The sequence below is a fragment of the Lampetra planeri genome, chromosome 4 (assembly GCF_965212315.1).
Source record: "Lampetra planeri chromosome 4, kcLamPlan1.2.h2, whole genome shotgun sequence".
NCBI lineage: Eukaryota > Metazoa > Chordata > Hyperoartia > Petromyzontiformes > Petromyzontidae > Lampetra > Lampetra planeri.
This window is the reverse complement of record NC_136110.1, coordinates 30,882,255-30,908,432: the sequence shown is the minus strand read 5'-3', so window position 1 is coordinate 30,908,432 and position 26,178 is coordinate 30,882,255. Positions and strand designations below refer to the sequence as shown.

General features: G+C 42.7%; 1 protein-coding gene across 1 annotated transcript; it reads left to right on the top strand.

The window, feature by feature from the left end:
• The first annotated feature begins 1,258 nt into the window (after positions 1-1,258).
• Positions 1,259-25,697, top strand: ERMP1 (endoplasmic reticulum metallopeptidase 1). The gene is made up of 15 exons (XM_078593737.1): positions 1,259-1,609; positions 3,543-3,910; positions 5,369-5,496; positions 6,872-6,977; positions 7,847-7,993; positions 8,906-8,998; positions 12,314-12,505; positions 13,363-13,583; positions 15,584-15,776; positions 16,974-17,182; positions 18,564-18,716; positions 19,927-20,126; positions 20,665-20,780; positions 21,570-21,742; positions 23,320-25,697. The coding sequence occupies exons 1-15, from the start codon at positions 1,347-1,349 to the stop codon at positions 23,479-23,481; spliced, it is 2,724 nt and encodes a 907-aa protein (XP_078449863.1). The 5' UTR covers positions 1,259-1,346; the 3' UTR covers positions 23,482-25,697.
• Positions 25,698-26,178: the final 481 nt, after the last annotated feature.

Genomic DNA, 26,178 nt, shown 5'->3' with positions numbered 1-26,178 from the left:
CCGGGGGTCTACCAGTGGCTTGCAAAAATCTTAAACCGATGCTGTCCTAAGCATGGTGAGTGCAGGAATAGACATTTAAATGTTGAATCATTATGCTACGCTTTCTGTCTTATCCATTGTTTTCGACGAGGAGTTGGTGGACACATACCATCGCGTGACAGTAGATTAAGCTATACAAGGTACAAGATTTGGCTGGGAGAGTCCCGATGTCAGAAAGGCTGTCCCGGTGTTATATATCTTTTGCAAAAGATGGGATTATATCCAGATTTATAATCACTTACTTTTAGGTCAAATCGTGTAGGTACGGTGTATCACCGTCCAGCTATCACGTGGGAAAATATATCAAACCGGAATGTTGAAAAGCAAGCAAAATGTACACGTTTACGTTTCGCTAAAGATTACATCCAGCATCATCTTGGTTTAACATTATTTTTCTGGCTCTTGGCTCGTATCTTCAAAGAGTGAGTTATGGCAGATTAGTAGGTGGGGCCTATGAAAAGCAGAGCCAGTGCCAAAAACGTGAGTCGGCCACTCAGTATCGACAGGGCTTGTGGTTGAATGGGCGTGGTTATTACCGAGTACTGTAGGAGCGCTTGACAGAGGGGATGAACTATGTGTCCCCAGTTGAGCCTGCCAGAAATGTGGTAGTTTTTTGTATTGGATAGCAGTTCCACAAGTACTGCCCATTGTTTTTCTAACCCATTCCTACAAATTGTTGATTAGTAGTTATCCATATTATTGGTTCTTTCGGTAAAGTCACGTAGAAAAAAGAAATACTTATTTTATTTTTAAATAAATATTCATTTTAAAAAAAAAATTGTATTTTCTATCTACGTGACTTTACCGAAAGAACCAAGAATATGAATTCCTGCAGTCACGAAAGTTTAAAGTCAAAATTGAGTAGTTACCCCCTCGCACGTGCAATGTTGCCTCTGTTCACACCAATTTCTGCCACCACCAAAACACTGGCCCAGCATCCCCACAGCTTTGAGGGCCCTTACCCCTCATCCAGCAGTGGATTGGACAAACGGGCAGCAGAAGTGCACGTGGGCATAACTGTCGTCCCACGTGGGCGTGTGTGAGGCGCGCGCGTGCCTATACACGCAATCCCGGTGGATCGTACCATTCGTCAGCTTAGGGCGGGGGGGGGGAGTGTTCAGTCGTGGTTTAGGGGTGGAGCAGGAGGAAAAGGGGGCGTGGCTTGTCCCTATATAAATGAATGGGAGGGGGCGGGGCCAGAGGGGGGCGTGCGCGTGACGATACAGAAGCGGCGAGGCGGTCGGACTGTACCACTTTGCTAAATAGTGGGGAGAGCCGGGAGACGCGGCCACACAGCCGAAGGTAACATGGAGGCGTCGGACGACGGTCTGAGAAAGCGCAGAGCCGGGGCCGATGGAGCGGCCGTGCGGGAGGGAGCCGAGGCGATCGGCTCGGCACGACGGAACGACGGCGGGAGATGTGGCGCCGGCTCGTCGGAGCTGCTGCTGTGGCTGCTGTTCGCCTACACGGCGCTGCTGTTGCTCGCCGTGCATCGCTCCTTGCTGCATCTCCCCGTGCCCCTCGACGAGGCGAACGCGCAGCCCGGGCAGTTCGTGGCCGAGAGGGCGAGGTGAGGGTGAGGGGGGGGGTGAGGGGTGAGGGGTTGGATGAGATGAATGATGGATGAGGTGTGGGGTGAAGGAGGTGAGGGGGTGTTGAGGGGTCTGGTGAGTGAGTTGAGGGTGTTGAAGGTGAGTGTTGAGGTGTGGTGAGTTGTGGGTTATAGGGTGAGCATGAGTGGGTTATAGGGTGAGCATGAGTGGGTTATAGGGTGAGAAATGAAAGTGTGGGATGGATGAGGTGAGGGGAGTGGGGTCGGGTGAGGGATGACGAGAAGCCGGTTGGGATTCGATGAGGTGGTGATAGTTTTGGGTGGTGGGGGTGAGGTATTGGTGTAAGAGGTTCGATTGGATGAGGTGAGTGGTGGGATGAGCTGAGATGAAGAGTGGTGAGGGGCTCAGATGGGGCGAGGTGAGGAGTGTTAGTAGGGGTTAGGATTGAGTTGTTCGGGCTTTGGTTCTGGTGAGGATTAAGAAGTAACGGTGGCGATGAGGTGGGGGTGATGGGTGTGTGAAGCGAGGCGTTTGGAGTGTTTTGAAAGAGAGATTAGGCGATTAGACACCGGGTACAGAGTCCCTCATCCTGGGCTGGTTTGGGGTTATGCAATTGTAAAGGGGATCGAATGGGTCACCTTGCTGATGTTTGATCCCCCCAGCAGTCGAGAAAAGAACGGGGTCACTAGGGCATGGTCCATGCATTGATTTGCAATACAGTTGTGCAGGCATGTGTTGATTGCCAGGGCAGTGGAGTTCTAAAAGGCCACATTGTCTTAGCAAAGCCATGGTTTGGCTGAAGTTGTAGCACAGCGCAGCGTTTGAATAACCACGACATTTGCGTTGAAGATTAACGGTAATTTTGTAAGCCAAAGGAACAAATTAGAGTATGAGATGGGTAAGATTAATGAAATAACCTCGTATGGATGTGCAAGGTGCATTGTTATTTTGCAGGACCATGTGAGATTACAACGGACTGGGGAAACCTTTATCCTTCGGTGGTATTATTTATGGCGAATGTTGATAAAATAGAAGGGCATGGATTTAATTAAGTTGTTCGGGCGTATGTCTAGTAACCAGGCCAAGTGGGGTCGTAATGGCATCGTGTGAATGGAGTTTTGTGGACACGGTATAATTGTAAAAGCATGGTCTGAATACAAGGGCAGTGTCTTTTTTTCAGATGGAAAATTGTCTGTATTAAGTTGGAAGAACATAGGCTGAACGAAAGTTGTGCCATGGAATTTAGGCTTGGTCAGGGTGGGTGGTGGGGCAGCAGGCAGGGAGGGCAGCTATTCTGAGCCTCATGCAGAGGGCAGAGGCTGCTTTGTGTGCATGCAGGGTTTGCTAAATTCCGGGGGATTGGATAGCTTAACAATACACAGCAGAGCAGTCATTGGTGACAGACACCTTGCAAAGAACAACATGTTTTAAATACAGTGCATGCAGAAATACTTGCCGAGCACAGATGAATTGTTAAAAGGGCTAAGATAATTCGACAGTAACCTTTGTTACTGTCGAATTGACTGGGGCTGTGATACGAGTGTTTATAAGGATAACGCTCAAAGATCAAAATGTTTGCAGTGCATACGTCACAAATATCATGTACCAGTGTTGCCATGTGTTTTGTAAGGTTTGTTTATATAATTAGCGTGTGGTTGCTGCATACCCATTGTCTGCTCTTCAACAAAGCAACAGTGTCAAAGACAAATATTCTCAATTCCTTAAATATTTTCATTTGCAGTAGATTCTGGGCATATGTACCATTATTTTGCCATATTAACTGCTCTTCCATGCTGGCACACCCATATTGTTAAAACCACATCTGGCATCAAAAATAAATTTGCATTTATCGCAATGACCAGGCCTTCAGAACACAACGTGGCAATGATGGGCGTTTGATTGCGTTGCTGTAAATATCTCACTGTCAAATTCCTGCCGCTCTGATAACAGGAAGCACCTGGAATACATGACTGGTTTGGGGCCGCGTCCCACGGGCAGCGAGGCTGCCGAGGTCAAAACCGTAGCGTACATCCTGGCCCAAGTGGAGGCCATATCGCAGTCGCTGGAGGCCTCGGCATCCTCGTCACCGGCTGGCCGACGACCAGCTCACCGAATCCGCGTGGACTTGCAGCGCCCCTCCGGCTCGTTCAACCTTGACTTTCTGGGAGGGTTCACGAGCGTCTATGCCAATGTCAGTAACGTCGTGGTGAGGCTGTCCCCGCGCCACCTGGGCGATGGTGATGGAGGCCATGGAGGAGGTGCCCGGCGCCATGCCCTCCTCGCCAACTGCCACTTCGACTCGGTCCCCTTTGGCCCAGGTTTGTTTGTTACACTTTTTTTTGTTTGGCAGAGTGCAATTTTTTTTCAAGTTCATTTATTAGGTATAGCCCTGTGAGCCATTCGGCTCTTGAAACGGGTGCAACCGCAACAAACAAAAAACAAAAACATGAACAAAAAACATCTTAAAGTGAATATGTGACTAAGTGCAAACTGAAAATCCAAGAAAAGACAGCAAAATATTGCAGAAAAAAACACCGTACACCAACGCTAATGATGAGAATGGGTGCAATACCCTGCATGAGGTAATTTCCCTACTCCACAGAAAATGTGAAATATAAATGGTTATTACAGTGGGTGCATAGTTAATAGAGATGAAATAATATATTTTATGACATTGATGTTAGCAGGGATGTGGTGATGAACTCCTTCCAAATTTCGGTGAATTGTCACAATTTGGGATATTTTCTATACAAAGCCTTTTTTGACTTTGTGGTACATTAGACACAATCGTGGAAACAATGTACAGTATTTGAAATAGTCTATCTGTATGTGAGTTTCATGTTGTGTTATACAGCATAAAATACATGTTAATGGATAAAATGTTACGTTACAATCACTAACATACATTTAGAATTTATTCATATGTTGGTTTTATTGACGTTTGGTTTAACAGGCAATGAACGCAATGTAACACTAGAGTCGTAATTATTGTTTCGTGTGTGGGTACAGAATGTTATTTTCTTTTCACACCTTGATATCCTCTTGGTTCTATTCACGGGGGACGTTGTGTAATTTTTGTTTCCTGGTCCCAATGTTCCTTTTTAAGTCACTTGGGAGGACATTGAGACTGAGAAAAATAAACCCATAGATCAGGGAACAAACAAAAAATTAGACATCAATTTTACAGATAGGTAAATGGGCTTGGGCTGGGGATACATCACCATATGGGATGACTGCCAATGGACAAGACTGGTCACGGAATGGCAGCCAAACGGAGAACGTCCACTAGGACTACTACCGCGTAGATGGAGCAATTAGATCAGTTCGTGTGTGGAAGGGTGATCAATGGTAGCAGCACTGGACTGTGAGGGATGGTAACAATGTGGCGAGGCCTTCATCCAGCAGTGGATAGAAAATGATTGATCATTATGAATTTACCTTAATCCAGCCCTGGCTCAGTAAGCACGAGGTTGTTTTTCTACTGTGTAAGCCGACCCATGCCACTGACATCACACACAATTAGCAAGCCGAGATGCATGTAGGTAACACGGTTACCCTGTGTCCTTGGTTTACTAATGTCACACAAATTACTTTGCTTAGCACTGAGCCAAATTCAGATGTCAGCGTATCTCAATTTGTTTCCGGTTCGGCACAGAAAAAATATCCAGTTGTGAATGCCACCCGAACTGAGGGCCCACGTGCTGATTTGACCCTGATATTCCACGTGAAATAATAGTATTTGATTCAAATACTTCTCCACGGTGGGTGCTGTACAGGGGCGAGTGATGATGCGGTGAGCTGCGCGGTGATGCTGGAGGTGCTGCAGGTGCTGGCACAGCTGGAGACTCCACTCCTGCATGACATCATCTTCCTTTTCAATGGTGCCGAGGAGAACGTCCTTCAGGTGTGAGCAGGCTGCCCAATTACCTACTCTTAGTTCTTTCGGTAAAGTCACGTAGGAAAAAAAATGAAAATAAATAATTAAATACAATCACGACGTTTCGGAGGCAACACAAGTCTCCGTCATCAGGTGGGACCGTCACAGCCAGATTTGCTGCATCAAGATGCCCAATTACTTGTTTCAGATTTGCAGTTCTGTCTCGTTAGGGAACTAGCCTGGCCAGTGAATCCTTGGGCATTTTCTCTGAATATAAAAAAAATGGATGGCTGCCTCCAGCTAAACTCGATGGTGCAGTTACTGACATTTACAGGCCCACTTCAGTATGTAACAGATACAGTTTTACGCAACAAAAGCTCTGTTATTTCCCTGCCATTCTATGTCAAAGGGTGTGCTGAGTAATGAATATTTGTTTTATGATTTGCTAAGTGTCTGACAAGGAACTTTGCCCAACACTGTGTTCACATGTGATAATTTCATCAGGGATGCTGTCAAATGAAAACATTAGTCTATCTCAGCCTAATGTGGAGGGAGGAATGTAGACTAGGTTTGGTGCCAGTGAACCAAATGGTGACCTCAGCTGCACACTTAATGTGACTTTTAAATTGATTGTTATTATTGCAGTGTGCTTGTTAAATTGTGCTGAAAAATACACTTGCTAAAACCGTGTGTGAAAAAAGAAATTAAAACACGTTTTCTCTCTTTCTTCTTTTGAGAGGCAATCGATGCCCATTGATTTCAAATGCACAAAAAATATTTCATGACTAGCACAGTTGAGTAACAAAACATTGAGTACCTCCTGTTGATGCTGCAGATGGAATACAGTTTGGATTTGTAAAGCATTTAAATATAACCAAAGATGTCATGGTGTAATGGCTAGCAGTCTAGAAGTTACCGATTCAATCTCCTTGCTCGGCAGTTTAAACAATGAACAATTTTCTATGAATCCTCCCGCCTCTGGTCACCCAGCAGTATATATGGGTGCACTACACTTAGTCAATCGTCGGCCTGCGTGTCGTAGGATAGTGTGTGGGTACTTCCATTTCCTCCAAGATATCTGGCCAGTGAGGAAGAGTAGGCCAAAAAATATCTAGGACTCTCCAAAGCTCCTACTAATGGAGACACTTTCGTAAGCAGTAGCGTGCACCTTTACCTTAAATATTACCGCAGTTGAAGAAGATTCAAGAAAAAGAGGGGCATGTGTTTAATGACATTGAGCGAAAGATGATCATAATTAATTTAGTTTATGGGATGAAACTAAATTGGTATTAAATGCAATAGGTATTTAATTTGAAGTGTGTATATATAGTGTGTGTGTTGCAAGTTGTAAACGAATGAAGCAAACCTTCATCACTAACCCTTCAATTGTCATGGTGTGCAGGCAAGTCACGGATTCATCACCAAGCACCCGTGGGCATCGCTTGTCCGTGCTTTTATAAACCTGGAAGCAGCAGGAGTGGGTGGCAAGGAGCTCGTCTTTCAGACTGGTATGATAAAACCCTCCCTCTGTAATCTCTCCTTCAGGAGTAAGCTTAGATTGTACATCATTTTGAACCGGTTGATGGCCAAGATAATATTAAAAATAATTTTCTGGACAGTATGTTGATATCAAATAAGGACGCGAGAGTGTATGGAAGATGACACTGGTGATACAGTTAAGGTAATTTCATAGGCATGTAACCATACACCAATCCACCCCATACTTGGATGAATTGTCATGTTTCGGGGTCAAAGTTTTGCTTTCTTTTATTTGTTCTATCTCATATTCTTGGTTCTTTCGGTAAAGTCACGTAGAAGGGAAATAATAAAATAATATAAATATAAAACAACAAAATAAAACATTGTCAAAGTCTTAAAAACAGTCTTCCAAACGTCCCAATGCACAACCCAACTGAAAAAAGAGTCTTTAACTTGCTAAGGCTTTCCTGGGTGATGAAATTACATTGTTATAAAAATATCAATAATTTACATCTCTTTTTTTCGATTTAAAGCTTTCGTGACTGGAGGGATTCATCTTCTTGGTTCTTTCGGTAAAGTCACGTAGAAGGGAAATAATAAAATAATAAAAATAAAACATAATAAAATACAATTCTCACGACGTTTCGGCCACAACGCAAGCAGCCGTCCTCAGGTGAAGAACAGGTCTTCGCAAAGACAGGTCCGACAGACCTGTTCTTCACCTGAGGACGGCTGCTTGCGTTGTGGCTGAAACATCGTGAGAATTGTATTTTATTATGTTTTATTTATATTATTTTATTATTTACCTTCTACGTGACTTTACGGAAAGAACCAAGAAAAATTTACAACTGTTTTTTTTTAATGCGGTCATTGACATATTTTTTTTTTTTATCTGCAGGTCCAGAGAACCCGTGGCTGGTGCAGGCGTACGTGCGCTCTGCACAACATCCATTCGCCTCCATCATTGGGCAGGAGGTCTTCCAGAGCGGCATTATCCCATCTGACACAGACTTTCGAATCCTGCGCGATTTTGGAAACATTCCAGGTGCGAAGCTCCGTAGAACTGCGTGCGTCTTTCTTTGAGGTGTGCTCATATCTGAATTTTATTCTTTCTCGGTTTTAAAAGCTACTGAACAAAATGCTATTTTTCATAGTAGTTTTCTTAAGTTTCTTAACTTAAGCAGGGGTGGGGAACCTTTTTTCTGCCAAGGGCCATTTGGATATTTATAACATCATTCGCGGGCCATACAAAATGATCAACTTAAAAATTAGCCCGTTATATTTGGTCAAACATTGAATTAACTCACCCCTAATACGATGGCTGGAACTGCTTCTGTTTGGTGAGGCGTGTGATGTTAGCTGGTATTGATGATGTTGCTGCTACTCGCAACTTCTTTTCCAGGTTTGCTCCTAGAGATTGATTGAATTTCGAGTCCCGCCTGCGGGTTTGCCTTGGCAGGGCCACACCAAATGATTTCGCGGGCCTCATACGGCCCGCGGGCCGGACGTTCCCCACCCCTGATATAAAGGCTGAATTAAATGTTTACATGCGTTAAAGGGCAAGTGCCATTTAAGATTGCTAGTTCAGGTACTTGGAATGTACTGCATTTGGTACGAGCAGTCCATACCGAGGCATAGTTGGCATATGATCTCATTTAGATTGGCATTGAAAACAAGCCACGCTGGCTCACAAGATAATCTGAGTTTTGTAAGGCATGTTTCGTAAACATTCACAATGCCATGTTTGTGTAGTGTTGGCTTACGCAGCTAAGCTCGTCTCTCTTACGATACACAATTAAGGACTGTATTGTATACTATGTTCACAGCAGTGTTGAACGCAATGCAGTTTTACTTGGAAACTCTGCTTTTAGCACTTTTACCATTAAGAAAAGGGAACTACTGTATGCGAATGCACACTAAGGCCATATGTGTACGTTTGATGTATGATCATGTCTAGGAATTGACCTCGCGTTCATTAAAGATGGCTACATTTATCACACGGAGTATGACTCGGCTGACCGGATACCGTCTGGAAGCATCCAGAGAGCAGGTTTTACATTGCACCCTTGCATCAAAAAAAGCACACACAAGATAACATGTAATGAGATCACTGATGTTAGCGTGCTGGATATGGGCCCTGGTGCTTGAATGAAAAGGGGGGGGCCCTCCTGTTTAATTTCCCACTTCTTTATAGGCCGGCCCATGAGCCTCAGTGCAGTTGCAGTATCGGCACACTCGATAGCTACCCTACTGAATGAGATCCTCCCTGTATTTCAGTGCTTGATTAACTACTTGATCATTCTGTATGTGGCAGAATGATTTAGATAATTGTCAGCATTAATAATGAATGTGTTCGGAGACATTCAAAAAATCACTGTAATGACGACACTCGTGCGCTCTAACAGAAATATCAAGAGGAGAAAAAACTGAATTTGAAGTTATTCACAATTTAACATGTAATTTGCAACCTTAATCACGCTGCTGTAATCCATTATCTTAATTGAAGATCATTGGCATTAACAGAGCAAATTGCCCTTTCTTGTGGATCATGTACTATACTGTATTCATGCAGTCGGGTGTATTGCTTGTGGGAAAAACAGACCACACTTCAATGCGACAGGACAGGCAAAGCTCCATGAAAAACCTTGTCCTGTTCAACATCCACGCTACTGTGTTCTGCATAATAAACATGCCCAGGCTAGGGTGAAATAATTTCAAAGAACGTAGTGCTTTGCTCTGGGAAAGGGGGGTAGATAGAAGCCATTCCAAAGGATAGTGGAATGAGTGGTTTGCATTTTAGTACGGACCACAATCCTGTCACTGCTGTCAGTTGCTGTCAGATGAACTGCATAATACAGCAATGTTTGATTTAACAAGTTGCTTGCCTTGGAACAAGGCGATGTTGCCCCGGGGAAGAATGGGCAGTGTGTCTTCAGAACTCTGCCAATGCTCGACAGTTGTGAAGTGTTCCCTGGCTGTTATTTGCGATTGCCGACATAATATTGTCATTTATGAAAGTCTCTCGAATATAATAAATCCTGTCCTAGCGGGGCGTATTGCAAATAAATAATGTCTTATTGTTAAAGTTAACTTACATTTATACGTGATTACCACTTCACATACTTAATTAACGTGTCATAAGTTACGAAGACGTAATTGGATATTTACAATTTAAGTCTTACTATATAACAATACTTAACAAAAATCACTAGGTACACTGTACAGTTTAATCTGTGTCACTTGCCATCAGCGTGAAGTCTCGGCTGATATTTTTGTAAATCCAAGAAACGGAGCAATTCTCACGGGCTTCAAGAATGTATTTGCTTTTTTTTTATATAAAATAAATCTAGAAACGAGAATGAGGGTAGAGAGAGTCCTGAGCAAAGCACATCGATGATGAGTGTGGTGTTTCAGAGGAAATGTCCAATTCCATACAACCAATAAGTACATGTGGTCTATAGCTTTATAATTGCTTACGTCCACTGGACATTAATTGTAGTTACTGTATTACCAAGGTCAGGGATAGGATTTTACACCTGCTAGGCTTAATAAGTGCCGATAGAATTTCGTACACAAGATTATTATAGCTTTTCACCATCTCCTGTAGCACGCAGACTAATTAGCATATGAACACTGTTCCCATCGGAGTTTTTTTTTAGAAGTGTGTTAATTTATTTTCCATAATCTTTCTGGCAGGAAGCTACAGCATCTGTAAGAAAAAAAAATCGCACATACAAGGGGATAACACTCAAATGTCCACACAGCAAAGTTTTGGAACCTACTTACTGTACTGCCATCTCTTGACAACTCCTCTGCCTAGTGGCTTTGGGAGTTTCGCAAATCTATTTGATCCACCAAACCTTTCCTCCAGAGTGCTGGATTACAGGCGTGCCTCGCCATGCATGGCTGCAGCAGCTCTAAAAAGGGATTACATTAATCTACTCGGAAGCATGTAACAATTTCTGGAGCATCGGCACTGTTGCCGAGGACTAGCAGAGTAACTGTTGTGTGTTTTCTGCAAAGAGATTTGTGTAAAAAAAAAAATGTGAGGTTTATTTCTATATATGGTATCTGCACTTTTTGAAATGCGATACACTGTATACGCTTTTTAAACTAATAATAAAAAACATTGCGGCATGTGTATTAGTAAACAAGTATGGTTTTTAGCCCTATGGAGTATGGCCAATAGGCTATACAAGGATATTTATCATTCCGAAAAAATAGACTTTGTAAAGGGCAGTTAGCAACGCATGTTTGGAATTGACATGATTACAAAGAAACATTTAGAACAGAAATGTAAATTGTTTAGCCTTATCTGATTTGGATAATGTCCTGTTGGCTTGCTATCCAAAGTGTTGACTTGAACGGGCACTTCTATTTGTCGAGTTGTTGTTCCCGTCCACGTTTTAGCCGTTTAAAATTAGGCGGACTTCCTGCACATTTATTTAGCATCTTGGTTGGACGCCGCCCTAATTTTTCAACGCACATTATTCTTAGTGTGACATTAACTAAAATTGCATAAACCGATATATAATTTCAGAAATTATTACATTAACTAAAGTCATGCTCAGAAATTCCATGAACCGAAACGAACCTGGAAAAATCATCGGAAGCTTTGCTTTTGGCCAAACACAAGTATTGTTTGGTATACGAAACGAAACGTCATCATTGCCTCCAACCAACCGCTCGAAATGATCCCAATCTCTTTGTATTTTGTGAAACGAAGCAGGGTTGTGCCAAATCAGTAATTAGATGGGTGACTACGAGGCCTCGCTAGTTGGTGTAGGCCCTGGGACTTCAAGTTTACCAGAAGATGTCTTGATCGCCTCCCACCAGCCAAACACTCATTAATGGCATTAACCAAACATATCAATGCAAAACTCCCCTGCAGCGAGGGTTTCATGGGTAAATTTCATTCGTCTATAATATGCAGCATACTTTAAGTTACAACACGTTCCATTTCCATAGTGAGCTTGCGACAATACTGTCTTGAGTCATCTACATTAGAATTAGTCTGATACAAGTATAATTCTGGCACTGCACCTTAATGTCTAACGTGTACATGCATAGTTATTTTGTGCTGTCTTATTAACATCAACGTCCACTGTATAGCTCTGACATGTGCTAAAGTTATACCTCGTGTTGTTCGTCATTGTCAGACATTCCGCTCTCAGTTCCTGAAGAAGCTCCCAGCACATGGAGTTGAAACGTCAGTGATATATAATGCTGAACAATTAAGCTATACAATTCTAGATTTGAAGTTTGAAGTTTAAGCTATACAACCCAAACACAGATCTGAGAGCTAAACAGCACAAGTGCGTATTCCGACTTTGTGATTGAATGGAGGCCATGTCCCATATCGCAGGTGACAACATCCTGGCTCTGGTACGCTACCTGGCATCCTCGTCTCTGCTGGCCGACTCCAGCGAGTACCGCCATGGGAAGATGGTATTCTTCGACGTGATCGGCCTGCAGGCCGTGGCGTACCCGGCTCGAGTGGGCATCCTCGTAAATTATCTTCTGGCATCGCTGGCTGTCCTCTACCTGGCCAGTGCAGGTGCGTGTGCCCGAAGAGTGCCCGCAGCGTGCCCGCAGCGTATGTTCTCAGACAACATCCATCGTGCCTCTTTTGTAATGTTTTAAACACATGTAATTGACGCAGTGTAAACACTCCCTAAATATCATCGTGCTGTTTGCGTATTGTCCACGTTATGTACAGTTCTCTGGCAATGACTGAAACATTCAGCTGCATGTTAGCACTTATTATTTAATTGATTTTATCTTGTAATTTGTACTGTTTAGATTTCCTTAATATATTTTGAATATAGAATTACTTACAACAGTTGCATCTTTATTTAATTATACCATTTGATAAATAATGTTTTTCTTATAGTGAGAATAACCATATTTACACGATAAGATACATTTTGTTAGGGGGAGAGAATACCCCGGCCGCTTCGGGGTGGCTTTCCACACAGCTCTCTCATTGACATGCTAATTTCTCTGCTCCAGCAGACCCACCTCTCTCTCTGCCCCACCCCCCTCTGTCTATTTAAGGCCACGGCACAGAGGCATTGGGTCCTCTGTGTGTCTATGTTGTGTGTCTCTCTCGTCGTCTCTGTGTTGTTTCTCTGCATGTGTGTCTGTCTGTCTGTGTGTCTCCATGTCTGTGTTTTGTCTTTCTAATTTAGTTCTACCTGATCACGACTGCTTGTGTTACAATCGAAACATCTTATTCTATTAATTAATTTCTTTTCTTTCTACGTGACTTTACCGAAAGAACCAAAGAGTGATTATCATGTTCACAAAAACCCTCAAAATATTCCGTAAATCTTTGTCTTCATTGAACTGTACTGTCTGCAACCCCTTCACTCTCTGTCATCCTCCCGCCGATATTTTCCACTGACTGAACAGGCCTGGCGTACCTGCGGGAGGTCTTGCGGGCAGTGGGCGTGCTGCTGGTGGCCTGGCTGGGCGCCGTGATCACCGTTGCTGGAGCCGCGCTGCTCATCACTCTGATCGGCCGCTCAATGTCGTGGTACACGGAGAGAACGGTTCTCGTCGGCCTCTACGCCGCGCCCGCCCTCGCCGTCATTCTGCTCGTGCTCGTCCTGGCCAAGCGGCGGTATTGCGGCGTAAGTTGTCGTCTCGGGGTCTCGCGTCAGATTTTGATTATCAGTTTTTATTTTCTTCAGCGGGAAGGGCTAATGCTCTTTGGTAGAGCAGATGGATGCACTGCACCACACGAGGGCACGGGAGGTGCGGGGAAGGCAGGGGGGTTTAAAACTTAATTGAGAAAATCTGAGTTGAATACTATTTCAAAAATGAAAATGGGCAAGGCCCATGAAAGCAATTATGTGACTCTTGGGGCAAACAATAGAATTGAACCCACCCCTACCCCACTCCCCCCTGCTTGAAATCTCCGTGGAGCCAAGTGTCTAACGGTAAAAAGTTCAAAATCTTACAATCATATTGTTAAATTACTAACATGTACTTTTGACCGTTAAAATATCAGCCAATGCACTATAGATGATATAATGTACAGCCCTTTGGCAAGCTACTGTTGAATGAAGGCCTCACACCGTGTTGGTCATGGGGGTTCTGTGACCATACGTTACCACGCTGGGCATTGAGGGTTGGTGAAGCGAGCAGGGTAGCCAAGACCGGTTGAGATGTCACTCGCCACGAATGGCAGCTGTGGCCAGGGATCGAACTCGGGTAGCCTTGTCCATCGTGCGGTGCGTTAACCACCGTGCCACCGTTTCTCCCCACCAATTTGCAATCGGCCGGAATAGGCGAGGGTTGGACAATTTAAAAAATATGAAGTCATATGATGTTACAGGCTTCATGGTGTCTCATGGGCTATCCTCCCAGCATGGGGGCCTCCATACAGTAAATGCCATTTAACCCCCCCCCCCCCTCCATAATAATAAAGTAGTGGCACCGCCCATTGCTCGCAGGGCTGAGCCGTGGAGTGACGCACCTTTAGAGATAAGATTTTATTTACAACCCAATTTCTATCAAGATCCAGTGCTGGCAGATAAGATAACCTCTTATTGTGAAATTCACAGCACAATCACTTTGTACAGATTCCAAAAATACTTTTACAGTTATATATGTTTTTAGAGCAGTTCCCTAGGTTACAGGAAATTTTTTAAATAAATCTAACAGACATAAGCACGATAAAATTAATCTACACCGTTCTTTTGAAATTAAGACAGCTCCATATTGTTTATGCTTAAGTGCTTAATGATCATAAGTCTTCATATACAGTTCCAGACATGCAATTTGGGGCAATACCATGCAAGATATGGATAATAATGATGACCTTACATTGAATGTGAGCTGACACGGTTAGTGAGCACCCATATTACTTGCGTACATTTTCATTGCCATGGTCACAGCCCCCTACGTTGATGGGCTTTGTCCAGAAATAGACACCACCATGTGAGATGCAAACTGGCTTCAGAATTTAATGAAACAAATAATGTAGTTCTGTTGGTCACAATAATGATTTCTCTTTTAGTATTGCAGTATTGGTATATTATTAGATTGAGATGTACAAACAGTTTTACAAAACCTGTTTTAAGATTTTTATTTTGTTTGGTAAAATGATTGTTTACGTCATCATAGTATTAAGTGTCAGTGATGTCCTGAGTTCCGTGGTGTGAATCCAGACAGTCACCTCTGAGTAAACCAGTTTCTCAAGTGTAGTGAGTTGATGTCTCAGCCTGGTCACCGATGACTGCTGCACAAAAAAAAATGTAACACTAAATTTAGTTCTACACTTTTTTAGGCTAAATTCGAGCTCTGAGACTAGAATATCTGGGAATGACTTTGTAAGCTCAACTGATGGTGGTCGGGTCGGTGGGAAAGTGCTGCCCCCTACTGTGTTGAACAGAGGTCACTTGAAGGGATCTCAAAGCTCTGTGATATCCACTTACGCGAGTTGTCCTCTAAGACGGAGAATTGCGCCGCTCTGTCAGAGATTCTAATGTATATATCATCCCATGACATGACTTGAAATTTGATGTTACACCAACACTACATAAAATTGTAGGACGGGATTTCTTTTCACATTTAAAATTAACAAAACGTCCCTGCGGCGTGTAATGTTGTGTGCATGTGATTGCAGTTGGCGGGACAGACGGGACAGCGGGCAGCTGAATGCAGCTTTGACGCGGCACTGATGCTCTGGACCGCGCTGCTATTGTGGCTCAACACGAAGGGCATCTGCTCCGCTTTCCTGCCCGCGCTGTGGGTTGGGTTCTCCCTGGCCGCTCGCCCTGTGCTCTTTGGTCTTCAGAAGAAATCGCTGCACAGAGCAGGTCTGGCTGTACCGTGCGATGCACTCGTTTCACATTATGGGTCAGTTGGCAATCGTTTTGCTGCGAGTTTTTTTAACGTATATACTTTTGCCGAATACATGGCCAAAAAGCCAAACCGTTTAGCGGCCAGCAACAAATAGCATGATGAAATGTATAATAATAGATCAGAGTTAACACATTCCTGCGGAGGGAGCTGGTAGGAACGTTGGGTTGCTCGGTCAATGGCCAGGGTCAACGGCGGCGTGGTGTATTCCACAAATATGCCCGACCGTGAGGGCGGGCACAAGCCGGCGTGAGTAGGTTAAACGTTGAGTTTTATAAGGGCACCACGGGGTGACCAGCCCCTCCCCACCCAGCCCCACCCCCCACCCTCTCCACCCAGCCCCTCCCCACCCTCCCCTCCCAACCCATCCCAACCACTCCCACCCCCCACCCTCCCCACCCAGCCCCTCCCTGCACGACGGACACAATAATCCCCTGTGGGCTGGTGTCACCAGGAGGTTCCCTACCAGTAAAATGTTTCTTGAATTGTGCAAGGTTATAAGAGCTTGGGGAAAAAATATGACGGGAGTGTTGTGATGATACTGCAATATATTGTATGGTAAGATCCACAATAATTGTATCATCAGTTTTACTAAACATCATTATATCAGATTCGTCATTGTTCTTAGTTTTTTTTCATATTTTATTTCCTAATATAATATTTATGACATGAGAAAAGCACAACTAATGTTTTAAATAAATAGCTATTATCCATTAAATTGGTGATTTGGTAAATGTTTTCCAGAGTAATTGACGGTGTGGTGGTTGTTTTAGCTCATCCGATTCATTATTACTTTTGTAACTGACAATATGTGCTTTATAAGCATTGTATGTTGTAAAGTTGCAATGATTATAATACTTGTGACAGACTTATGCTCTTTAACTGCAGTCAAATATATTTTTAAGTAATCTTTATTTTCTTGAAGTCCTGCAGAGCACAATTCCATAGTTACGGTAATCGTTATATTGTTAAAATTAACATATGATAGCATTTTTTTATCAACACTATATATTTATATCCCGTTTCCCATGCCGTACATCTCAAGGTGCTCTACAGCAGGCAGGGGGGGGACCCCCTGTGGGCAGCTGTCCCCACCGCAGCTGTTGGCATCGAAAGTGTGCGTGATTTTAATTCTGCCTGCCGTTTCTTTTCAGAAGCGGCTGCGAGTGTTGGCGTGAGCCCGGGTCGCTTCTCTGTATTCCTGGCGATACTGCTGCCCCCGTACCTCATCACGCTGTACTCGCTGTGGAACCTCTACGAAATGTTCCTGCCCATCATGGGCCGCAGTGGCACGCAAGTCGTTCCCGACGTCGTTATGGCCATCGTTACCATCGCCGCTGTCATCGTGCTTTCTTCCTACCCCGTGAGTGCCGATGCAAGTGTGAGGTCTCGTGTAGCTTTACCGCTTTGCTGTGGGAATCGCAAAATGTGGATTGACCAGTTTGTGATGTAAGTTTTTACATATATGCCAGGCATGTGGGTTACATAATGATGCCATTCGTATTATAACATTTAAGATTGGTGGGGAATGATAAATCATTAAAGGTTCAAGTATGTACTTTGGTTGCAAACTTTGAATAATCTGTTCACAAGGTACATGACTTTAGTGGTGGTCAGTCAAAAAAATTAGACTTTAAATTATACTCTAAATGAAAATAAAAGTTAACAATTGATTCATTTTTAAAATGTTTCAAGCCTGTACAATAAACACATCAAGCGGACAGTAATCTGCTCCCTTTGTTTAAAGCTTTGAACACATTCCCAACATGGATGCAGCTGAACTTTTCTTTCTCCACTGTGTTTTTATTCCATGGTATTTTTGGCAGCCAAAAGAAATTGCTAATGCTTAAACTCAAAACAATGTTTCTGCTGGTTTGCTTAATTTTCATTGGGATATTGAATACTGTGGGTTTAGTGTGTGTATGCAAATGTTCCATGAAATACATTGAAGCAAATATTTGTTTTTACATAAAATTATGTTCATTCATTTTTCGATTTAAAGCTTTCGTGACTGCAGGGATTCATCTTCTTGGTTCTTTCGGTAAAGTCACGTAGAATGGAAATAATAAAATAATAAAAATAAAACATAATAAAATCATTCTCACGACGTTTCGGCCACAATGCAAGCAGCCGTCCTCAGGTGAAGAACAGGTCTGTCGAGAAGACAGAGTCTGAATGACACACCCCAGGCAACGCAAGCAGGCTTGGAGCGTGTGTCATTCAGACTCTGTCTTCTCGACAGACCTGTTCTTCACCTGAGGACGGCTGCTTGCGTTGTGGCCGAAACGTCGTGAGAATTATTTTAATATGTTTTAATTTTATTATTTTATTATTTCCATTCTACGTGACTTTACCGAAAGAACCAAGAAGATGTTAATTCAGTCTGTAAATGTTATAAACGAATTGTATTATTTTTAAAAGGGAGTGAGATTGATAGGTACAGCTTGCCTTGTAAAGCAATGTTCAAGGATTTTCGCAGTTTACATGCATTGCTGCCTAGCGCAAGTGAACTTGTAAACTTACACTTGGCGGTAAGAACATATGCTTTGTTTATTCCTTTTTTAAACCACCCGTAGGGGACTGATTGCGGGTCCTATTCGTCAAAAATTTGGCAAGATTGTAAAATTCCTCTTGGCACTGGCCTTTCCTGACTGAAATTTGACCGCAACCATGGCTGGTGAGGCTTCGACGAAATATCTCGCGAACAGTAATGAGACATGAACTCACGCTTGTGGCCCCGACAGGTCTGCCTCGTCTACCTGATGCCAACCGCCAAGAGGACGCTACTTTCCCTGGCAGCGGTCTTTCTCTTGACCTTTGGCCTTGTGTGCGCTGGTTTTTTCTTCCCGTACGGAAACGACTCCATCCGTCCGACTCCCAAGCGGCTTTACATGCAAGTATGTTCCATATTTCCTGGGCACGGCCCCGCCTTTGGAGTAACTGACAAGCACAACTTTTCAGAGTTTTTGCATATTATTAACATGATTTAAATTGTGCGATGCAGGCATAAATGTTTTTCCACGTGTCTATGATTCGTTCTAACTTATTGACAGGAAGGCATGATAAAAGTGACACTGAGCTTCCATAAATGATTGGAGTACTTGGCAAACAAGACTGCATTTCAAGTCATGCATGATAAGTGCGCTGAACAATAAAAAATGCGTGTGGGGAATAGATCAGGCATAAATATGAATATTCTTCAAAAAACAACGTTATAACATGATACAGAAAAATCCATGTATAGATGCCATACTAAAATGATTGAGAACAATCCTAGAGAAAACCGTTGTACCCCAAAGCCTCTACATATTTCTCAAAACACTTTAATTAAATATTTAAATGTTAAACATTGCCGGTCTGACCTGCTCACAACATTCAACAATGCGTGAGCTGAGGTCATTGATATCTCAATTGTGTTGCCCACATTGCCTTGAATAGTGCTCGTCAAGAAACAATCCGGTGGTGGTTACGTCAGGCGAATGTAGGGGCCATGCCATTGTTTCACCACGGCCGATTAAACTCCCTAAATGTCTCTTGTAACCAATTACGTACTTCATGAGACCAGGGTCAATAAGAAATCAATGGGGCACCGTGGAGTTGAGGGTTGGTTACCCACACATGTTGCGGATTTCCCTTCTTGTTTGCATCGAAGTGCCATACCCAGACTTGTAAGGAGAAGGTGGTACAGCAAAGTGAAGATTAATATTTGTCCCTTCTGTTTTGGGATAAAGTGTTGCCTCTTTGCACGCATGGGTTTTCTCTGGGTGCTCCTGTTTCCTCCCACATAAATTGTCATTACTTGGTTAATCACATCTTAAGGTGTACAGGACTGTAGAGCTTGGGCATTTGTTGGTGCCGGATCACCACTTGGCTGCCTTCCAGCTTTTCTGTTTCCTAAGCAATTGTGAGGTGCAGTTTGCATGAACGATACTATACTAATGAAACATTATTGTGGATCAATATTGAATATACATTTGTCCATTGCTTTCGGCAAGACGGGCGCCCTCCGCCAGTCGTAACATGTACTCCGCACATCCAAATAGAGCGACGGGCAAAAATCACGGAGCGGCGTGCGCGTGAGCTTTTCGTCCCGTTTCTATCCACCAGCACATCTCGCGGCGGCTGCACGACGCGTCGGGTGCCGTGGTGCACAGGGACTCCGGCGTGTGGGTGAACGGTTTTGACTACAGCGGCGTGTCGCACCTCACGGACAGCATCCCCGCTCTCAACGACTCGATGCGCGCGCCCTGCCTCCCCGCGCCTTTCTGCGGCTACCCCTGGTTCCTGCCCGTCAACTCGCTCGTTCGGTGAGGGGGCGGAGGCTGCCGCTTGCCGTGTTGGTGCTCGTGTTCTTGGTTCTTGTCGTGGCGTGGTGGTGGCTCGTGGTGGGCTCTTAGCAGGCAGATTTTGTACGTGGAGCAGATATTATTATGTTACTCGAATGGCTAGGAAAACGTCACTTAACGGCAAAAACAAAGAACATTTATAAATACAGTCATTCCCGGTTTGACGCGGTAGATGCGTTGCTGAAAAGTACCGCGTTCAGCAAAAATGCGTTGAGCAGGAAATTACTGTACTGAATCACATTTGCACTGTAAAATCAGCCTGCAGCCATCCCGTCGTGGGACAAAGAACTGAGATGAGGGTACGCTGCGTACTGTATCATTCCGCGTACTGTATTGTATTGCTCGCCCGCGGAGCAGCTAAAGAAAGTACTTTGTCGGCGACCGCTCAGAAACCGCGTTATAGCGGGCGCGTTTCACATTCTGCGAGAAGTATTCCATATAATAATTGTGAATTGTATCACTTTGAAGGCGAAATAACAGTTTTGCTCTTCTCGTGCAGGAAGAGCTGGTATTTGCCGGCACCAGATGTCTCCCCGTCTCCCGCTTTGTCGATGCTTTTGGTTGATAAAGAGCAGCTTCTTTCGAACACATGGAGGCTGACCTTTGAGGTGTCTGGTAAGTAACTGATATATTGACTCCGGGCAAATTATAATAACGTATACAAATGTATATACTTGTATGGAGATAATCTCGTGTCAGTTATTGAAGTAAGTTTAAATTGCACAGCTTTATTTGTATTATATGTGGAGAATATATCCTACGGATATTATCCCATGACAAGATTTAAGTACTTCAACTTCATTACCAGAAATGATAAAGTCAAACATCTTAATACGCATATAAATATAATTTGTACTGTTCCATTTATATTCTGAAGTTGATAGAGAATGTATATGAAACATTATCTTACATATGACATGGCTGAAGGTATATCTGTAATCACCCAAAATACAAACATTTTCTTATGACAAAGGTTTAGTTTGAAGTTTCTTTTGTTTAACCAGGTTGAATCTCTTTGGCTCGAATAGAACTTTGGTCACCGAAATAACAAAATAAAGTACGGTAATAAGCATCTTACATTCTCATGAAATAAACTGTTTGTGTATTGTGGTTCCACGTTCAGTAGATAGGCCCATATCATAATTCACCACCCCCTCCCACCCACCTCTTGTGATTTGATTGATTTAGGTCGTGATTCCATTTAAGATGTTGTTAGTGTTTACACGTTTTAATTGTGGTGAATGTAGCACCTCTAGTGGCCGCAGGGTTTAAATGCCCCAACTACATACAAACCTGCAAAAACCAAACAATTGATTCCCTGCACACATGATTCGATGCACGCATCATGAGCATTTAAAGTATTCCACTCCCCTCTTGTCTGTTTCTTTACCCGCGATACCTTAGGACCGCACCACATATCCTTGTACGTGCGTGAGCCGGAGGGCACGACCCTGGTGGGCTGGTCGCTGGGGGAGGGGGCACCTCCCCCGCCGCAGGACAACTACTCACAGGCGCGATTTGTATTCTACTCGTACGGCACGTACACGGCGCCGTGGCGGCTCTGGCTGGACATGCAGGTGAGCTGACGACCGTGGTTTTAAGCACCTTGATCTGCCAACTGCAGAACGATGCATACAAATGTGTTTTTTATTCTTCTTGGTTCTTTCGGTAAAGTCACGTAGAAGGGAAGTATTAGTATTACTTCCCTTCTTACCGAAAGAACCAAGAAGATGAATCCCCGCAGTCACGAAAGCTTTAAATCGAGTGTTTTTTCTTATTCGATACATCCATTTTCGACTTAATTTTTTTCTTCAAATTTAATAATAATGATAACAATGAAATGTATACATACTGCATGTATGTGGAGTGCAATCGGACGGCACAAAGAGTTAAAAACAACTGCTGCTGAGGTCAGTCTCATTTAAAGGCAGTGCCCTAACATAGCATGTCATTATAAATGTATCCCAATTGAGCTTTGTCAGTTGTGTCTGAGACGAAGAATCCAGATCTTTTGAAGAGCAGTGCAACATTTCGTGTTAAAGAATGGCCCGTGGAAGAAAATATATCAGAACTATGTCTGAGATCCCTTAAAGTGATCTTGAATCCACACAGTAGGGGAAGAACTTTATCCACCTTCCCTGACACCAAGAGTAATGTGTGTTTGCATAACAGTAAAAGCAATATTGTTAATTCTCAGAGGCAGAATTTAGCCAAATTAAGTGTTGAACCAAATTTAATGTGATGGGTTTTCTTGTGCAGTCATTGTTGACTGGCCTGGCACCATCATCTCACTACACTTGAATCCAGTTTAATCACAGGCATGTGCCTGGATTGACAAAGGACTATGAATATATGTTTATATAGGTATGTATTTAAAGTTAAACGTAGGTTATTAAGAGTATGTACTTCACCTTTTCTTTCTGACCCCTAAGCCTCCCGGAAACTTCACAGTAAGATCTCTCACTCGGCAGAAGGCACTTTCTGCGTGGTATAATTTATTTGTGAAGGGCAGTGGAAGAAATTTAACAAAAAGTCTTCGATACTGTCAGTGAGGTTTAGAATTTTGTAACATGACTTTGTATAAATCTGATTATCCTGTCAATTCACTCACAAAATGTGATGTTTTTACATGTTAAAATTAACCCAATCTTCATAATCTAACTGCAGTATAATCTTGACATACCTTTTATAAATAAATCTATTATTCACAATCCTTTCTCAAACCATGCCATGTCAGTAATGGGGGTTGTTTGACCATACTTCACCATCCTGGTCAGTATGTTGGTGAAAGGTTTCCAGGACCGTTTCAGATTTAACTCGCCACTTATGTGAACCAATGCTGGGAAGCAAACTTGTGCGGGCCAGGTTCATAGAGCGTTGCGCTAACCACTCTCCACCAACACTACACATATTATGCATCTCATTTCCATAAGAGTAAACGCCGTATAAATGTGAATTGAGAACATTGCTGTGTTGGGGAGATGGACTGTTTTTAACCCCTCGGGCTGGGTGTGAAGAACAGCAAATGTTTATTGTTGCATTTTACTGACAGAGCTGTACTTTGAACTGACCCGGTCAGATTTGACTTTTCGGTGCAAAGAAGAAAAATGCTCTTGAGCCATTTATCGATGACAATGTTTTTCTTCTCATGCAGGTCACAGACCCCGAGAAGCCAATGGTGGAGGTTGCTGTAGCAACACATTACTTGTTTGGTCCCAGCCGAAGGACCCCTCAGCTGTCCAGTTTGCTCAAGCAGCTGCCTGATTGGACTTTTTCTTCAGACTGGGTCAGCACCTATGACTTGTGGGCATTTTGAAAAGAAAAATTGATTTATTGTGGTGGAAAAAAAACACGACTTAAAAAAATAAAGGAATTAGCACAGTTTGTATGGAATTAGAGCGATGGCTGCACTGGATGAAATAACTTTCTGCAAAAAAATACCATTTAATTTTAGAGTGCAGTGTTCCACACTCATTCCGCATTATTAATTTATTGTTCACACTTGGTAGCCGAAACCGTTTTGAGCTGGAAGATGGTCTCCTTTCCCTGGTTCAAAAGTAAAACAAAAGGTTTGTATTAAGGATACTGCTGCGTAGTACTTTGCGGTTCTGCTTTATAGCTCTCCAATGTATGTTCTTTGGGTCTTTCGGTAAAGTCACGTAGATAGGTTCAAAGAAAATAAAAAAACTACGACGTTTTGATTGCAACACAAGTGGTCGTCTTCTTTTCCTGAAGGACGACCGCTTGTGTTGCGATAGAAACGTAGTTTTTTTTTTTCTTTGAACCTATCTACGTGAATTTACCGAAAGACCCAAAGAATATTAATTCCTGCAGTCACGAAAGCTGTAAGTCTCCGATGTATATTTGGGTTGTAACATCTCCTGAAGAAGCTCCTGTCACGTGGTGCAAGATGTCAGAAATCCTGCTGAACAACACATGGTACAAACCAAAAATACATCAGAGAGTTGTGTTAATTATCTTACGTGGTGGACGTTGCCATGACAAGCAAGAGTTAAAATGCAAATGACACTCCTTTTGTCAGACCCACCTCCCTGGCTTTTTGGAATGTGTGAGTCTAAATGGGGCACATCCCTTGACCACCACATGTTTCGCATTTAAATTCTGACTTCCAAAGTGGTACATGGGAGTTGGTGTGGTGGGGTGGGATCTTATTTGAAAACTTCTATACTTGGTAGTCCCATGTGACGCCCCGAAGAGTCGGTGGTGCACTGACAGAGATTAACACTTTCAGTATTGTATATTGTGTGGGTTGAGCCATCTCAGCCCAGGAAACCAAACCAGTGTGTCACATGTCTTTGACCCCCCTTGCCCGAGATTAGGCGTCTTGCCTAAACTGGTCCTAAACTGAATTTGCATTTATTGAAGTGCCATTCTGTTTTTACATTTGTAATTTAAGCAATTTGCTTTAAACAAAAAATGTCAACTGGTAACTTATGGCGTCTTGGAATGCACCTTTGATTATATCGTAATTTATTAACCTAGAGATCTTGTCTCATGATCTAATCAATCAATATTTTTATCCACACAGTCCTTATCGGAAGTGGCCTTAGTAACGTTGAATCCGTTAAATGCAATCGATACCTCCCGTTTTATGATGTGTTCCTGGAATTGTGGATGGGCTTCCATGCTGGTGCTTCATTTTAAGATGGCTAAACCACGGATAAAACTCTTAGGTCTCCTTGTGTGTTCGCCCCACTCCACTAGCCACAATTGATTAGAACATTCCAAGACATCAAATTGTTTAACACCCTCGTACAAAACAAATAATAAAAGTAACGGTATTTTTGTAAATTGGTCAATTTAATTTGTGTGTTTGAGCTTAAACATGCAGGCAGTAGTAGGTAGATTGAAAGTACGGAGGTAAAGTTTGGCAAGAATTGGGTTTAAAATAATGAACCTAAGCAGAGCAGAGCTACTTGCAAGGAGTGATGTAACTTCAAGTTTTGGCCCTTTTCCCAGAAATTGGGTTTGATACGATACATTTCCTACTTCATGCCAGTGATCAAATTAATACAAACTTATAACAATAAAGGAATTTGCACACATGTATTGACTTAATGGTTACATGTAACATACTTTGAGGATCCCTGGAATATCAAGTCATCCCCTGTTTTATTCTTCACAGGTTAATGGACCGTAAAGATACATGTGTAAACAGTACATAACCTCTGCATGTACTGAGCGCTTGTTAACGAAATATAAACTCGTGGTTAATATCGTGAATTTGGTGCTTTTTAGTTAGGTCTTGTGTTCAAGTTTGGACTAAAGCAGCAGGTATAACCAACTACCTTTCCTTAGATTGTTCATTAGATCTGATATTTCAAGAATATTTATTTTAATTTTAAATCTAACACAATAACTTTATTCCGTTTAACATTTGTTACAGTAACGGATTTATATCTGCCAAGGAGTGCATCTTATTGACCGATTTATTTTTTTTTGCACTAAGTTTTATCAAATACAGCAATCTGTATAAAGGTGGTGTTTGATAATAAAATATCAAGCCTCAAACTTTTGTTGTATTGCCATATATTCTTATTCCATGTCAGTCATATAAACTGAAAGTGCATGCAAAATCGATATGAATACTGTATTGATTTAAAATTCGTTTTCAACGTAGCAGTATTTTTTTCTTTCCTAAAAAAATACTTTACAATTCATGGTAATCAACATTTTTGTAAGTACATTGGCTGCATACAGTGGCTTAGAATATTTAACTCAACATTCGTCAACACTGCCTGAAAAGGAATTCTCTAATCGGCTACATGTTGGCCCATTGCTCCTACATAGCACATCAGATCGTGTATGTACTATGAAGGGCCATTGCCTGAAACGTCGTTTATTATATTTCCTTTATAAGGCAGTGTTTTTGACAAATGTGTTTTTTTTTATTGTGCTTGTGTACCACTGCCAATGTAAAACAGTACAGCATGACCAAATAATTGCTTAGCATGGTTATGCAATTCCGCCCTTCCTGTCTACGTAACCCAAC